The sequence below is a fragment of the Zingiber officinale genome, chromosome 4A (assembly GCF_018446385.1).
Source record: "Zingiber officinale cultivar Zhangliang chromosome 4A, Zo_v1.1, whole genome shotgun sequence".
NCBI classification, from domain to species: domain Eukaryota; kingdom Viridiplantae; phylum Streptophyta; class Magnoliopsida; order Zingiberales; family Zingiberaceae; genus Zingiber; species Zingiber officinale.
In genome coordinates, this window is record NC_055992.1 from 94987096 (window position 1) to 95003781 (window position 16686).

The 16686-nt window shown below is 39.7% G+C and overlaps 3 protein-coding genes across 3 annotated transcripts; all 3 read right to left on the reverse strand.

Annotated features, from left to right (window-relative positions):
- Positions 1 to 3112: 3112 nt before the first annotated feature.
- Positions 3113 to 5254, reverse strand: LOC121972511 (protein NEDD1-like). Its single transcript, XM_042524172.1, has 5 exons — positions 5061 to 5254; positions 3877 to 4134; positions 3676 to 3780; positions 3503 to 3568; positions 3113 to 3361 (listed from the first exon to the last, which is right to left on the reverse strand). Exons 1-5 carry the CDS (start codon positions 5232 to 5234, stop codon positions 3113 to 3115), a joined length of 852 nt encoding a protein of 283 aa, XP_042380106.1. The 5' UTR covers positions 5235 to 5254.
- Positions 5255 to 5365: 111 nt separating this feature from the next.
- Positions 5366 to 7760, reverse strand: LOC121972512. The gene is made up of 6 exons (XM_042524173.1): positions 7613 to 7760; positions 6407 to 6507; positions 6066 to 6199; positions 5698 to 5965; positions 5525 to 5602; positions 5366 to 5426 (listed from the first exon to the last, which is right to left on the reverse strand). The coding sequence occupies exons 1-6, from the start codon at positions 7758 to 7760 to the stop codon at positions 5379 to 5381; spliced, it is 777 nt and encodes a 258-aa protein (XP_042380107.1). The 3' UTR covers positions 5366 to 5378.
- Positions 7761 to 12424: 4664 nt separating this feature from the next.
- LOC121970229 lies at positions 12425 to 15934 on the reverse strand. Its single transcript, XM_042520794.1, has 6 exons — positions 15673 to 15934; positions 14995 to 15093; positions 14510 to 14672; positions 13642 to 13960; positions 13485 to 13539; positions 12425 to 12800 (listed from the first exon to the last, which is right to left on the reverse strand). The coding sequence occupies exons 1-6, from the start codon at positions 15805 to 15807 to the stop codon at positions 12732 to 12734; spliced, it is 840 nt and encodes a 279-aa protein (XP_042376728.1). The 5' UTR covers positions 15808 to 15934; the 3' UTR covers positions 12425 to 12731.
- Between the last annotated feature and the right edge of the window lie 752 nt (positions 15935 to 16686).

Sequence of the window (16686 nt, forward strand, 5' to 3'; positions counted from 1 at the left end):
TCTCGACCCCAACCAGCTAGTTCCAGTAGATTCCCAAACCGCCAGTTTGAGCAAGCATTTCAACAGAGGACATTCAAGCTGCTTCCATGTCGATTTGTGGATCGAAAGTGGATGGATGAATTTTGTCCCTCTGTATCCGAAACCCTAGCCTATTATAAACTTGATTCGGTAGTCTACCTAGAAAGGGACATCAATCTTGACCTAATATCTGAATTCTATAACAACCTTCATCAAAACCATGATGGTGTTTATAACACTCGAGTCGCTAAAAGAAGTATCGATTTCTCCATCAGAGAATTCTTTGGGTATCTAGGTTGCCGTATGTGTTCAGGAGATCCTTTTCCCTTGTATCCTGATTTACCAGAGTCACTACCTCCTCCACTTGATGTATCACCTGATGATATTTATGAGTACTTCTTCAGGCAGCCTAGACCGGATGGACTAGATGAGCTAGATGTTGACTTCCCTACTTTTGCAGCCTTGAGATTATCTCCTCAAGACTACATTCTTTTTAAGATTGTCACGAACTGCCTTCTACCTATCACATCTAAACCATTATCTGAGATCCGATCATATCATTGTCTTATGCTTTATGGTTTGCGTCGACGTCTCGATTTTGAAATCATGTCGAGCATCTACTCCTCGATCATATCATATTCTAAGCCTAGTGGCTCCACTATTTATATGCCTTATGGGTATATAATTACTGATTGGCTCGAGACCCTTCAGGTTGATGTCTCTAAGGGTAGAATAGTCAAAATGGTCAGGCAGGATTGCCGACTTGGGAAACGGGTATTTTCCAAGTCTGGCATCATAGGGCAAAATGGGGATGTTCGGTGGAAGGATGGGAGAGCACTGGGTGAGTTACCACGGGGACCTCCACGACAGGTAGCCGATTTGATCGTCACGATGAGATGATGTCTGCTGAGTTGGATGGCTGCGCTTTCGGATAGACCAGCGCTACGATGACCTGCGCGGGCAGATTGACCAGCGTTCGATGATATACGCAGTCATCGGTGGTGACACAGCGATTGCTACTCGGATGGATGGCACTCTACCCGCCTCCGCAGTCTTACTCAGGCTATCCATCTCATCCCTCCTGCCGATGATGGTGATGTTCCTCAGTGTGAGGATATTGATTGATACAGTTTGTTTGTTGACTGTATGTATTTTGGATATTATTTGTTAGTCTTTATGTCTGACCTGGATGATTGCACTTCTGATGCTACTCATGTATTTATGCTACTCAATTTTATATTTGCTTGCTCTTTATTATGTTTCATTTTCTATCCGTTATTAATATGCTGCTCACTTGCATGTCTTGTTTGTCCTTTATTTCCTTATTACTGTCTTATAATACACTTAGAGGGAATTCTAAGTGCTTTAAGAAACAGACAGTAAGGGTTAAGGGGGAGTTCTTTAAGTTATCTTACCTTATTCGCACCTTTTCGGTGTTTGACAAAGGGGGAGAGGATACCTAAGTTTAATGTATGAAAGCTTGATTTTAGGGGAGAGGATAACGGGAAGGATCCCGTCATTGACTTGGTGGTGTATCCGTCTTAGGGGGAGGATCCTGATTTCCCTAAAAATTATGGGTATATGAGCATTTCTGATCTAAACTTAAATCGTGTTGTCAAACAACAAAAAGGGGGAGATTGTTGATACAGTCTGACCTGGATGTTGTTTTGCTGTTAACACTGATTTAAGTTTGTATCAGATATTTAACTCAGATTGATTACTAATCTAGGTTGACTTGGTTGACCTGATTGAAAAAGTCCTAACTGGGATGTTAGGCGTTTGGAAAGTCCTGGTGAGTGAAGCCAGGCAGATTGGAAATCCTGGTGAGTGAAGCCAGGTGAAAACCCTAGTGAGTGAAGCTAGGTGCAAGTCCTGGTGAGTGAAGCCAGGCAAGGGAAAATCCAGATGGATCAAGGGTGATCGGACATCTGGTGTTGAAAAGTCCAAGAAGGAAACTTGGCATGCGAAGTCAGAGAGGGCTCGACCCGGACTGATGGAGTCGGAGAGGGCACGGTAGCTCGTTCTCCGGATTAGGTCCGAGAGGGACCTAAGTGGACATTCCATGGCACATTGGATCGGTCGGTAGACCGATCCAGTGACACATGAATCGGTGGATCGGTCGGTAGACCGATCCAAAGAGAGAAAGAGGTGGATCGGTCCGTGGACCGATCCACACTCAATCTGATCGGTCCTACGACCGATCAGAATGGCCTTAGACCGATCGGTCCAAGGCACTGAGATCGGTCTGGTGACCGATCCACACATCGATTTGTTCGTTGTATCGCGATTCCTTCACCGCTTTTGATATACCTCATTCATTTATGTGATATAATCCTCTGTCTGTTAGCTTTTGAATTTGCAGGTTTACGGTATCATTCCAAGCCTAATTTCAAATTAAGGTCATAAGAGGAATGACAAATGGTCTTTCTGGCTTCATGGTGCATTCGGCATCAACGGATCTGCCGTGATCCGATCCGCTGACTCGGGATTGGTTCGAGCTCGACGCCAATGACCGTGATATCATTGGTGTGAGTTCGGAGAACCAGTAAGGAGGAAGAGGGATTGCTGCAGCGATGAGATAGCAGAGATCAGGTTTGAGAAGCAGTAAAAACAGCGAGAGGAGAGAATAGAACAACAACAAGAAAGCTTGAAAGAAGTGTCTGTGCGGTTGTGCGAAGTTCTAGCGCTCTCGGGTGAACTGCGATCTCTGTTCTGCTACTGATCCTCGCGTGGTTGTAAGCATTTTTATTCTCCTTTGCCACCGAGCTTCTGTAAGTCTCGTGCTTTAACTTAGATATTTCTTGAGACGTTGTGGGGAGGTTACTCCACCGAGAAGGAGGATTTGTAGCCGGAAATTATCCGGGGTGCGATCTACCGAAGATCAAGGAGTCGTCCACCTTACGGACACGCCGAGGAGTAGGGGCAAGTTATCCCTGAACCTCGTAAATCCTAGTGTTAGTGTGCTTGTGTTTTTCTTTCCTTTAGTTGTCTAATTCCGCTGTGCTAACAATTATCTGTGTAGAAGTTTTGTTTAAGTTTTTAAAGGGCTATTCACCCCCCTCTAGCCATCTAAGATCCCAACATGAAATACATGCTATTCTTGGTAGATAAGATATCTTACCTCTGAACTACTGTATGCACGAAGAACTGTGAAAGGTTGAGGTTTCCCTCGAACATCATAGAATACTACACGTCCATTATTTGTCCCAGCAGCCAATAGATTACCATCATCACAGTATGCCAGCAATGAGAAGGGTGCCTCAAAAGGCATGCAATATGAGGGTCTTTTTGTTCCAGAATCAAACATATACAACTTTTTATCAAGACCAACTGTAACAATAATCTACAGGGAAAACAAGTCAGGATATAATGGCCATTGATTTTCTATAGAACAAGCACCTCCCATCCAACAAAACTAGCCAAACCATGTATAATTATCCACCAGAAATCCAAATCATTTAATAGATTCCTAGGAAGATAATACCTTGTCACTTAATGGAGAGAAGCAAATACTAGTTGTTGGGGCAGAATGCTGTTTCAACCAAGAAACCTGACACCAAGAGCCAGAGTGAATGGAGATCAATTTTTTAGTGAATGCAGGGAACAAATACAATTTCTCCTTCATTTTAGCAGATTAAGAAATATTATTTTACTAACCTTTGGTCTGCGACCAGTTGTATCCCAAATATGAACAGATCCATCATCCCCAGCTGTTGACAAAAGATGTCGACTAAATCGAGAATAATCAAGTACTCTTAGTACCTGAAATCGCATCACCGATACAGATTCATGTTAAACCAAAAAAGATGTTAGTAGAACGAAAGTTTAGAATTTTCAAAATATTTGACAGCCAATAACCTGCCCATTTGGATCCTTGAGTTCAGCCCGTGTTCCGGAAGCAAGATAATGAAGTATGAGATCCCCCTTCTCGTTGATGGATGCTAAATGTTCATCTTTGCAGTTGTACATTACACCTGTAATTGTGTCAATATGACCACTCAACCGTTTGATGCACCTTTTCCTCTGCAGGTCCCATATTTTGACAATATGCCCACTTCCTCCAGAGCAAAGATATCTAGAACTTTTATTACTAAAGCTGATACAATTTATGGATTCCTACAAAATAGAGAAAAGTAAAAAAATCTTTAAAATGTTTGATATATTATGCACTCATAATTACACAGATAAGAAGTGTTTGTATTACTTAAACCCATGGCCATATTGTCATTTAGGTCCTGTTAGGCATCAATCAGAATCGGTAAGCTTACTAAAAAAATACAGGTATAGTCACCCAGACTGCGAGTATGCACTAATTTGTCCCTAATTACAACAAGGGGAAACAAGGCTCAGGAGCGGTACTTAGCATTACAATGAAACATACAAAAATAACGTAAAGGATTCATATTATTACAATTGCAAATATCGAAACATGGCACAGTCATAAAATTTCTCTTAATTTTTACCATCAAGTGAAAACTTGCAGAATAATCAAGCTGTACTCATTCTATGTTTACAAGCAACATTTTCCATGCTCTGCACTCAAACACAAAGAAAAAAAAAAACTACCTGGAAAAGGAGAAAATCTAGCTTTTAAGTCTCTTATTTCTTCAATGTGTAACATCAGAATAAGCAATTTTTGCAAAGTCATCAACTGTAAAAGTCAAAGTCAGACTTTGCTATATTGGCAGACATTGCTGTACAATTAGATGAAAAGAAATAACCTACCTAGCAAAAGAGATATGCTAGCTATTTTCTTCTTATTTGTTCAACATGTATGCTAAAATTCATAAGGGAGTCAAACGAACAATCACCATTATTCGAAGAAAATATTGATGGAAGAAAATACCCAGACACAACATAGCAAGAAGGTGGCAATTTCTATCGTGCCAACAGTTCCAGTGCTTTTCTTCCAAGGAGACAAAGAGACAGGGGGGAAAAAAATGCAGGCAATGATTTGAATGGCATCTGGGCATCTGTAAATTTCCAGAAAACCAGATGTATTGATCACAATAGAACAAATTAATGAGCAAACAATGAGCTACCTCAATGTCATCAGCAAGGTCGCTGCCGAGAGAAGGAAAGGATCCCATACTTTGGCCATTTTTATTCCAAAGTGATATCTTTTTATCGTCACCAGCACTAGCAACCACTAGGTCTGCACGAACATAAAGATTAACCTTTAGTAAGATTTTCCCACCGTAAAAGTCAGCCACCATCCGCTGGATTAACAAAATTAACTAAGTTATACAAGATACAAAATAAATTTGAATGATGAGTCATGGGAAAATTAAATTCTGACGGAAAAATTCCAATTCGATCATAATCAATGATAGCAATTAGTATTACCTCTCCCTTTTGCTTCATTCTGAATCACTCTCCATGGACATGGCCTTTAATCCTCTTCTCCTCTGCGAAATATGGAACAGGAAACAAAAGAACATAAGATGTGAATGGGATGCAGGAACGAGACGAGCAAATTAGTCGAAGGTAGAGAGAGAATTTCTACCTTTCTTGATCCCTTCTTCTCCCTGACTACATACCTCTCCTGTGAGAGATCTGACAGCCATGCTCCAGGACTCACCAACTAGATCGAGTTTGTCAAAGAAATTAGAGGAAAAAATTAGTTTTTTCGACTGTTTGATCTTAAAAATCAGATTTTTGGAGGGAATGGAAGCGTACGAGTATGCATTTTTGGACGAATTTGGATCTCTTCTTGGGTCGCTGCGGCAGCTTGCACCCCTTCATCACCATGAAGTCCTCCTCCTCCTTGTTCGACAGTGAAACGAAGAATCGAGGTAGAGAGGCTGCCGAGGCTCTTTCGTCGGCGTTCTCGCCCTCGCATACCAACGCCGCCGATCCCCTGGTCGTGTAGCAACGGTCATCCTTATCCGGCGACGACGAGACAGATCGGGAGTTATGGTTCTCGCTCCCGGCCGATTCCGACCTCCTGTGGATAAATCCGAGCAGTGGTTACTTCCATATCTCACCGCCGACACCTCAAACTAGATCAAACCCTAACTTTTCCGGATCAACCTCCGATCTATTACCTGAGGGGATAAAGAGGCGGGTGCAGGGGGGACTCTTGATCTGCGATGCGGTGGATATTCCGAGATGCGATTCCCCTCCGGACGCCAGATTTTGCGACGGATCCTTTGTCCCTGACCTTGATGCGGCGGAGGTGCTTGCGGCACCCCCATTGCAGAGTGATGCGAGGACCGTTGCAGAGCCCATCGCGGCGGAGGAGAGATTGTTTTTGTTTTTTCCTCCTCCTCCTCCTCCTTCTTCTTCTTCTTCTTCTTCTTCTTCTTCTTCTTCTTCTTCTTCTTCTTCTTCCAAACAGGTAAAGGAAAGTGCTGTAAAATCTAAACCCGAGAGTAAAGAAGCATACATAGAAAGCAACCACCACTCCAGCCACATAATCGGAGGGCAGTTTAATGGAGGCACTAAAGAATCCATGGAGGTAGAGATCTTGCGACGCAAATGCAGCACCTGATCACAGAACAAGGTAGGTTCAAAGATGCCCCTTTCTTTTTAAAAAAAAATCTTTTAACAGAACCTATTCGTTGGTTGAGGGAGAGGTGGACAGTCCGGCCGTCGCCGTGAAGCATGAGGTTGGAGTCTTCGAACAGTTGGGTGTAGCCTTCCTCAAAGGAGATAGTGGCGAGGTTGGGCAACTCCGAGAGGAAAGCAGCCTCATGGGAAGGGAGCAGAACCGAACACAAAAACAGGAGGAAGTAGAAAGGAAAAGATAAAGTATGGACTACCGGAATGCGAAGAAGGCCTCCTCTTCTCAACCAAATGGAGGAGTTGGAGGAGATGCGGTGTGGTTGGACGGAGAAGCAAGTTCGTCGTGTCTTGATCCTGATCGGGAAAGGATCTAGGAAGGGGGAAGAGGGAGATGAGGCTGAGAGAGATGGTCGGAGGTTTAGGTTTAGGCTGAGAGAGATGTCTCGGTTTAGGTTTACGCGAGAGAGATGGTCGCGCGGAGGAAGGGGCGGGATAAAGATTTAGGTTTGGAGGGAACTTCACAGTGTGCAGATTTTGGCTTGTGGGGAAATTAAAATATTTTATTTTGGTTCATTAACATCGGATTTTAAAAACCGATGTTAAAATTGGTGTCTATTAACGAAAAAAAGGGCGCTCATAGACATCGCATAAAAAACCGATGTCTATGAGCTAAAATCTGCGATCATAGACACCGGTTTTTAGAAAAATCGGTGTAAAATACTCAAAGACATCGGTTTTAGCCTAAAATCGTTGTTGTTCCACTGACGTCTATGAGAGATTTTGTTGTAGTGCCTTTTAGATCCATGATAGGATTCTCCCCCTTGAGTGTTGGCATCTCGAATTTGGACTCAGATTCAGCTATCTCTTCCTTAGTCATCAGTGCTATGAAATCAGTCTGATTCCTTTGAGTCTAATTCAGAGGTTAACGCTGAGGATTCATACTCAGAATCGAACTCAGGTTCAACTTAGTCATCTGGTTTTGACGAAATCTCATGAAGCTCAATCAATTTTTCCCAAAGCTCCTTAGCGTTATTGAACTTTCCAACTCGATCAAGCTCTTTATTTGACAGTCCATATAGGAGATTACATGTTGCTTTTGCATCAGCTTCAATTTTTCTCCTTGTTTGTGCATCCCACTTGTCACAGGCGATGGGCACACCTTCTTCTGTGGGGAGTATGAATCCGGTATGGATTATAATCCATATCTCCACTTGGGTCTTCAATTGGCACTCCATCTGGTCTTTCTAGTACCTAAAATCTTCATCGAAAAATAGTGGTGGGCGAGCATTACTGTAGCCTTCTTGGTGGGCCATTAAGAAAATCTTGCACACAATAAAAAATGACAAATGTCCTAAAACTTGGTCTTGGATTAGTAGTGCGGGAGAAAAGTAAAATAAGGGTGTTTCATGAATTTCAAGAAAAAAATAATAAAATAATAATAATAAATACTATGATAAATTTTGTTAAATGTGATATTTCGCCAACTCTAACTAATGGTGAAAAAATAAAAGTGAAAATTTAAAAAAATGGAGGGAAAAAAAGAAAGGCATAAGAATATTTTTTTTAAACACAAACAATACACAATTTTCTTTTTCAAAAACGAACCCCCGCTCGATTGATTGTTTCACTAATTCAGAGCGGCCTACTCTAATATCAATTGTAGGATCAATGCGCTAGATGGGGGTGAATAGTGCTCGTGGCTATCGCATTCTTTTAAAACAATCTCAGAGTAAAACGCAGCAGAATAGAGATAGGAAAGAAAGAAAGAAAATAAAGCAATAGCTAACACGTTTCTTTTACTTGGTTCGGATCTTGTGACGACTCCTACTCCAAAGCCCACGATTGTTGATCGTTTTTGTTGGGAAATCATTATAAGCTCGAGAAATCTTTACAAAAGATGGCAAGTACAAGTTTGGAATTAACAACAAAGTTTACCGACAACAAAGGATTAGAAGTTGTTCGTCGATTGTCGGAGCAGCGTTGGAGCAACGCACAAGAGAGCAGAAGTCGTTCAGTATCAGTTCTCGAAGTGCTGGTCGAGGTCCCTTTTATTATTTTTTATCGAGACAAACTTGATCCAGATCCACTGATCTCTAAATCACTGTTTGACTCGACGTTGATCGATCGACCGATCCAGGTGTTTGATATTCCGAACCTTCTACACCTGCCCAGCTTCCCGTCCAAATTCTGTCACTTCAGATGGAGCCTTCGTTCGATCGACCGATCCAGATTTCCTCGCTGACTTATTTGGTTTGATCAACCCGGTTCGATCGAGTTAGCATCTATCCACGATTCGGTCGACTAAACCCACGGTTTGGTTGACTGAACCCAAGGTTCGATCGACCGATCCCTTGGTTGAACCCGATTAACTCTCTGGAAATTTGATCCTTTTGCTTGGGGGTTCAGTCGACCGATCTAGAGGTTCAGTCAGCCGATCAAGGCTGAAACTTCAACCTACAAAATGTCAGTTTCCTACAAAACAAAGTTTAGAAAATAGGCAGATAACATGTGAAGTAAAATCAGTTTTGACAGTCTTCGGACTGTCCGGTTCTGACTTTCAGATTTCCCCAAAAATCCTAAGTTGAATCGACACCTATTGTTCCCTCAACGGGGAACGCATCCTCACCTACTCCTCTCAGGAGAAGTTATCTTTTACTAGGCAGGTCCTCCAGACCATTTGGACTTTTGCTCAGCATCTGAGACTTCAGGTCTTCATGCTGAACATCCGCTCCATGACCCGTCCAAACTTTCGCCTGGTCCGCGACCACCAGAATTTTCACCTAGAGCTCCCGACTCTGGAATTTCACTCAAACTACTCGATCTGAAAAGACTTTGTAGGACCGTTGGGCAGGCTAGGAGAGGGTTGTTGGATAGTCCTGAAAACACAAAAAGCAAACAACAACCTTCCTCGAACTCTTTAAGCTAACACTTGCATAAATAAAGCAGAGCAAATAAATAAAGCATTAAAAAGACAAGACACAAAAGGTTTACTTGGTTACAACCGATATGGTTGTTAATCCAAGGAAGATTAAGCTCACTTAAAAACTCCTTCTGGCGGAGAAGCCTCATACAGCGTTGAAGTACAGAAAACAAAAGCTCAACTCTAGACTAAAGCTTACAAGCGTTGGAATTACAATTCAGAGTTGGTTGAAAAGCTTCTGGACCAAGGCTATATTTATAGCCTTGGTCGGGGCGCCTGGAAGGGTTCCGGGCGCCCTGGGGGGATAAAACTTATCCTCCAATGTTCAGATCGAGGTAAATCTCGATCTGATCAACTTTATTGGTCTGGGCGCCCGGAAGGGTTCCGGGCGCCCCGGACCCCGAAAGTCAACAGAGTTGACTTTTTCGTCCGGGACCACTTCTCTGGTTCAGTCCCGCCTCGGTCCGGTTCTTCTCCTCCGGATCCGCTTACTTGGGTGATCTCTGCCATCCGGAATAGGGCTCACCCAAACCCAACTTCCGGTCTTCTCGAGCAGCCTTCCGCTCCGGCTTCTCGTCCCTTGGAATCGCCGCATGTTTCCTTCTCGTCCACCAGCGTACTCATCCGCAGTCTTCGTCCCTCGGTCGCACCCCGTGCCGACCTTCTCTCTAGCTGCGTCTCTTGCTCCCCGAGAAATCTTCCGCTCTGGCTTTCGTCCCTCAGAACCACTGCACGCTTCCTTCTCGTCCACCGGGGTACTCTTCCGCAGCACCTCGTCCCTCGGACGCACCACGTGCCGTCCTTCTCGCTAGCTGCGTCTTCCGCTCGAGTACCTGTGCTCCTAAGCTCCTGCACACTTAGACAAAAGGTTAGAAACAACGCAGAACCTAACTTAACTTGTTGATCACACCAAAACAACCTTGGGGTTCCAACAGACTTCACCCAGTCCCTCAGACCATAACTTCATTACCTAACCACAGGTATGACTTTTCATAACCTAGGGTTACCTCCCCCTAGGGTTTTCCACCTTCCTAGAATCCACTAGGACTTTTGCCTAAGAATACTTAAGACTTTCCTGTAAGCTCATTCACACTTGTTAGATCACAATACATCTTAACTTTGAGCCCTTTGCCATAATCAAAACACGGATTCGATCGTCTGGTGCTCCCTGCACCAACATAATTATCAGAAATATCGCAGCGCTTTTGAATTCATTGACAAAAGATGGAACGTTCAACTCCATCGACCTTTGCACGTAGCCGGATATTTCTTGAATCTAGAGTGTTTTTACTCAAACTCTGACATAGAAAATGATACAGAAGTAATTGAGGGTTTGTACAAGTTCATATCTAGATTGTTGAGAGGTGAGGATTTATAAGATAAGATCACAAATCAATTGAAAAAATACAAGAAAACAGAACTTTTTGGTTTCTCAATGGATATACGACAAAGAACTTTAAAATCACCAGGTAAATTTGTAAATCATATATTGTGCAATATCAATATTAGATGGTATTATCGTAATAAAGTTAATCTTATAATTTATATGTTTTTGTATCTCAAGCTGATTGGTGGTCTTCTTATGGTGCATCAACGCTTGAATTAAAAATATTTGCAAGAAAGATTTTAAACCTCATATGCTCTTCTTCAGGTTATGAACGTAATTGGAGTGTTTTTGAATATGTAAGTTGGAGTTTTTTTAATATATATTAAAATTTATATTATGGACTTAACCTTTTACTTTTATTTATTTTAAATACATTCTAAGAAAAAAATAGGTTGTCTCAACAACGATTGAATGATTTAGTATATATAAAGTACAATAGAGCTTTGAGGAGAAGATATGACATACGAGATAAAATTGATCATATTTCTTTGTTAGAGATAGATAATAGTAATGACTGGTTGTTGGGAAAATTGGATGATAGTGATAAAGACAATGAAGGTGAAGATTTGTGTTAGAGTGATGTAGCACTAGCATCTAGGGTTGGTGAAAGTGCATATGACTTTCGATCTCGAAGTGTGTCTTCTTCAAAAGGGTCATCATCATCTGCAACAACAAAAAGAAAATAATTTTCAGTTTAAACTAGTCTTGTAAATGAAGAAGAACTAATCTTGATGATGAAATTGAAGAAGAAGATACTGATGGATACAAATCAAGCGATGGAGCTGATGACGTAGATTTGGACAATGAAGATGAAGAAGATGATTATTTTGATATTTGATATTTCATCTATTATATTTTCAAAGATTTTGATTTTCAATAATCTATAACTTTATCAAAGAATATTTTATTTATAGTTATTTAGATTTTCAAAGATATTTTTAAAGATTTTTAATAAATACAATAGTCCTTTTATTTATGAGCAATGATACGCAGAGTGAAAAAAAATCTCAGAGAAAAGTTTAGGAATAGACATATAAAGTCATGGCCCATCATTTTCACTTTTTATAGGTCCATCACTGTATGTGTCTATCTTTGAACTTCTCTCTGATATTCTTTCTCTCTGCACATCATTTTTCTTTATTTATTATGTTGTATTCCTAAAGCCCGCGCTTCACCTTGCGCTTTAAATCCCAAGACCCTTGAGTATTTTTTTTTCCGCCTTACACTTTGGACAATAGGTGCAAATATAAGCGGCTTCATTTAGGGGAACAAATTAGAGAATTACAATTCAAATCTCAATAAAAAAAAAAGAATTTTCTAGAAGTTAATCTCCAAATCTGTATAAATTTATCTATCAAAAAGAAAAACTTTCTATTTTCAAAATTAGTAGGGCGAAATTAAGATACCTAAAATATAAAAAATTATATATAAAAAAACTTATGGTCTTGCTGAATGCTAATGAATTCCTTATATGTACTATTTTCTACTATTGAAGATTATTAGATCATGATGCTGGAAATGTACTTACAATTGAAAAGAAAAGTTACAATCGATCATGGAGTGCCACAGGAGTGCAAAATGAGACATGCCCGTAATCCATGGAGGATAATTATGCATCACTTGTATTGAAGAATGTAAATGTTTATAGTTGGATGTATGTGTTTCCTGGCAATATCAGGCATTTTAAAGATAATTACATCGCATCAAATAGTAAGCGATCTACATCCCTTATCTCTTCCTGTGGCTGATCCTAAACAACAGTCTCGAAGCCCTAGTGTCCTACAACTTGCGATACAACTCCACCATAGAACAACTGTGAAAAAAGAAGACGTGCAGCTAAAATGGAAATGTGCAAGCTTCTTCTTTAGCAATTGATGAGTGTTGTGCACAATCTCTGCTTCATTTTAGGGCATTGCGAAGCGTGTTGTATGCATCGACACAAACCTTGAACTTTTCCTCTGCTATAACCTGCAGTAACAAAAGATTATTCTCCTTCAAGGTGTTTTAAAAATAGCCTCGATGCGAAACAAAAAAGGGTAATAAGTTCACAATTAGCACAAACACAAGAGTACCCAGCAATGTGATCCCAAAAATGCATATCCCAATGCAAAACATTTTTGTAGTCGAGAAAAAAACCACGACGGAAAACCAAATCCATTTGTCTACCATAGGAGCTTGTGTAGTAAATTTATAGGTACACACTTCCTCTCAGCAACTAAAAATTTAAGGTTTTTTTTTAAATCAATTAGACTTTGAAGTTTCACTATGCCCCTTGCAGTTCACATGTGTCATCATTTAGTCCAACAATCACTAATCAATAAAGGTAGCAAGCGGTCAATTAGATGACTAAGGGGTTTTTTTTTTGTCATTTAGACAATACAGATATATAAATAAATTGAATTAATGGTACTTCTTGTAACTTCTCAAAAAAATGAATTCTTAATATCACAGTAGAGGTTCAAGAGAAAGCATTAAGGTTATTGGTTTGATGTTGTGATAACTTGAATTCATTTTGTAAACTATAGAGGACAAAGTTGGACTAAGTGACTTGAAATCTAGAGATGCCAAAATTATTAAAAAAAAACATGACTTCTGCAAAGAAAATTTCAAATAAAACCCAAATACACTTGTGCTAAATATTGAGAAGCAGACCTGAGAAGGGCCTCCATGCTTGTCAGGGTGCCACTTTAAAGCATGAGCATGGAAACTGGCAAGAGTAAGTCAGATATGAACTTGTAGAATATCAGAAATTGCAAATGGAAACAAAGAAACTTAAAACTAAGTTAGTTTTGTCTAGAAAGCAACTTACGCAGATTTGATAGCATCTAGTGTCAAGGGACCTGTCAGTGGCAATTCCAGAACTCTTCGATGGGATTGCAATCTTACATCAATTGATTCTTCGTCTTCTTCTTCGAGATCACTTTCATTCCATATCCGAGTCCTTGATTTAGCCTTCTGTGAACAATCTCTCCACTCAAATCCACCACAAAAATTGTTGAAATGAAGTTTTTCATCTGAATTAAAAGACCATGTAAAAGATCTTTGTCCACCAAATCTGTTGAACTTGGTACTACGATGCTCGTAACCACCATCATCATCATCATCAAAGTTCTGCCCACGTTGCCTATCTAAACAGCATGAAGATTGTTTGTTTGTGCCAAGAATTATCTAGGGTAACAGAATGAATGCAAGGAAAGTAGACAATATGTTTACATAATAAACCTGCCAAACTGTAGCAACACCAATAATTGTTCCAGGCAAAGTTGCTGCAGATTCAGCTGTTCTTCACCTCCTTTCAATTACTTAGATTTCTCCCTTAAGTTGGGTTTTAGCAGCTACTGCTTATCATGCTTTAAAAGCAAAAGAAAGTGTTCTGCACCTCAATTTAATTACTTACAATTCTCTGAAAACTAAGACATAGTTTATGTATCATTTATGTAATTTATCCTTTGTTGCAATTCAATCTTTAAATTTAAACCTATGTACAATTTTTCAAATATATTTCTTTTTTTTCCTAAATTAAACTCTAGGATATTACAATCACCATTTTTACATAGTATTTTGATTCTGAAAAAAACTTGTATTAACCCTTGGTATTTAAATAATCGAACTGTGTAAAGCAATGGTGAAACCAAGATTAAATTTCAGTAAGAACTTGTTGCAGAAAAGTAACTTACGCCTGTTTTTGTCATGTTTACTTTTCCAACAGTCTGATACTCTTTGATATTTTGATTTATCTTTACTCTTTGGCCGTTGATTTTTGTTTGATTCACCCATATTGTCCTGTAACTTGAAATTTCTACTGCCTTTTCTGTTACCAAACCAACCAATATCTTCGCCCTACAAATATTTCACTCAATGACTCAAATAAGGCCAAAGTTAGATGAACCTAGCTGCTCTAAAAGAATGCATCAATAGAGAACATCCACAATTACTGATGAAGATCACATTTGCATTATGTTTCACATAAACCAGATTAGGAACCCATCTGCTTTGAAGAGAATAACGTAATTACTAATAGAGGCATTATATGCAATCATTGTTCTGAAGATTGCTTTCAGTGAACCATTTTTGCGACTGCAGTAGAGGTGGTGTCACTGTTGGGATGCCAAGGATGCATAGACAAAGTGACAATTGAATATTCGAAATTGGCCTGTTGTACCTGAATGTATTGCTTGGAGGAAGTTCCATTGAGACAGATATTTCTAACAGCTGTCCTTGCATCTGATCGCTTTAGACGGACTGAAAACCTGATTTGATTCTGTTAATGGACGGATTGTTACAGAGATAAATACAGGAATGTATGTAAGAAAAGTCAAGTGTAACACAATTATTGTGATTTGTAAGATCAAGCTAATAATTGAATTTTTTAGATAGATAAGCTTCGATATGCATTTGCCATATGTAAGAGAAAAATAATGAGTTTACCACAGTTAAACGGATGCATCTTTGAAAATTCTCAATTCGAAGACAGTGGAGTGTTTCAGCAGGCAAATTATACAGCTACAACTTTAGCATGAAACTCATACTATTCAGTTCTGTTTTTCTTCCTTAAATCTCCATTTATTTACGGATGCTAAAAGGAAGAGATAACACTGGAGATATATCAGTATGTTTGAAGGTTAGAGCATACAAAAAACCTAAAAAATATACATTTTTGGCATCGAATCAATTTATACAAACCCAAGGTTGACTAAAAATTGAGGATCTTTTCTCTTCTCTCTCTCAGATTCAGAATTTCGTGTAAAAACGAGCGCCAAAAGCCCAAGCAAACAAGCAGGGGAAAAAAAAAAATAAAGCTCATGCAGAAACTAAAGCCGAGAGGAGTTCAACCACCGACCTCGCTATCCGATCGATCGGAGCTGCGCCTGGAGAGGGAGGTCGGAGAGGAATGGAACAGTACGCAACGGATCGGCGGCAGCCGATGACTCCATTCCCGTGATCTGAGCACGTTCCTGGAGATATATGCACTCATCTCTGCAGGAATTGAGCACTCTCTCCGCTCTGGACCGCCGTATAGAGTATTCGTGAGATCGCCGGAGGTTAGAGGACGCTTAATTTTTGCGCTCCTTCACTTGAATCTAGGGTTCATCTTCTGGACTGTCTTTCGATAAGGCAACTTGGGCCGAAAAGGACTAATTGGGCTTGTAATGGGTTAAAATCGATTTTACATTTTGAGTCATCATCTAATATATACATTAAAAATAATAACAGATAGATGACAATGACATTCCCTATTTTGTCTATGTTAAATCCGGAACATAACTTATAGTCAGATACCAACTTTTAGAATATTCATACCTATTAAGCAATAATCCTTATTATAGTTTCTTCAACAATTATAATGAATTTTTTATTTTGTGTATTTAAGAAAATATATTATAATTTCTTCATTCTTTTTTAAATATGGCTAGATAAATTAGGAGATCAAATATGAGTTTTACCTAGTGGCAAAGGGTGTCACATTAGTGCCCTCAGAAAGGGGATGAATTATGTGGATTATTCGTTGAACAATTTTTATAGATAAGGATATGAGATAATTTGAAATAGTATATACTTCCGTAGCAAATCAAATTATGCCTAGAAACATGAGTTATTATCTGATATTGTCGTGAGGCATGTCAACGAAAGAGCCATCGGTGATCTGGAGGAGGTATTGATGAAATCATCACAAACTTGAAGACAAAGAGGTTGTCGGAAAAGACCTACGAAGAGTAAAAGAATGCAAGAGAGGTTAGGACAAAAACTTCAGAACCGACTTCGATCCTCTAATATTCAAGTCATTCTCAGACGGAAGATGATGAATTCATCAAGGAAGATGAACAGTAGTATTTTTTTTTGTTTCCAAAACATA

Coding starts and splice junctions, on each gene's coding strand:
- LOC121972512 (XM_042524173.1), bottom strand. CDS start 7,760: ATGGAGTGCCAATTGAAGACCCAAGTGGAGATATGGATTATAATCCAT. Junction 5,966..6,065: donor CCGCCTCTTTATCCCCTCAG/GTAATAGATCGG, acceptor ATTTATCCACAG/GAGGTCGGAATCGGCCGGGA. Junction 5,427..5,524: donor AGAAGAAGGGATCAAGAAAG/GTAGAAATTCTC, acceptor CATATTTCGCAG/AGGAGAAGAGGATTAAAGGC.
- LOC121972511 (XM_042524172.1), bottom strand. CDS start 5,234: ATGGTGGCTGACTTTTACGGTGGGAAAATCTTACTAAAGGTTAATCTT. Junction 3,569..3,675: donor CAACTGGTCGCAGACCAAAG/GTTAGTAAAATA, acceptor TCTTGGTGTCAG/GTTTCTTGGTTGAAACAGCA. Junction 3,362..3,502: donor TCTCTCCATTAAGTGACAAG/GTATTATCTTCC, acceptor TTTTCCCTGTAG/ATTATTGTTACAGTTGGTCT.
- LOC121970229 (XM_042520794.1), bottom strand. CDS start 15,807: ATGAGTGCATATATCTCCAGGAACGTGCTCAGATCACGGGAATGGAGT. Junction 14,673..14,994: donor CCTCCAAGCAATACATTCAG/GTACAACAGGCC, acceptor AAATATTTGTAG/GGCGAAGATATTGGTTGGTT. Junction 13,961..14,509: donor TAAACATGACAAAAACAGGC/GTAAGTTACTTT, acceptor CATGCTGTTTAG/ATAGGCAACGTGGGCAGAAC.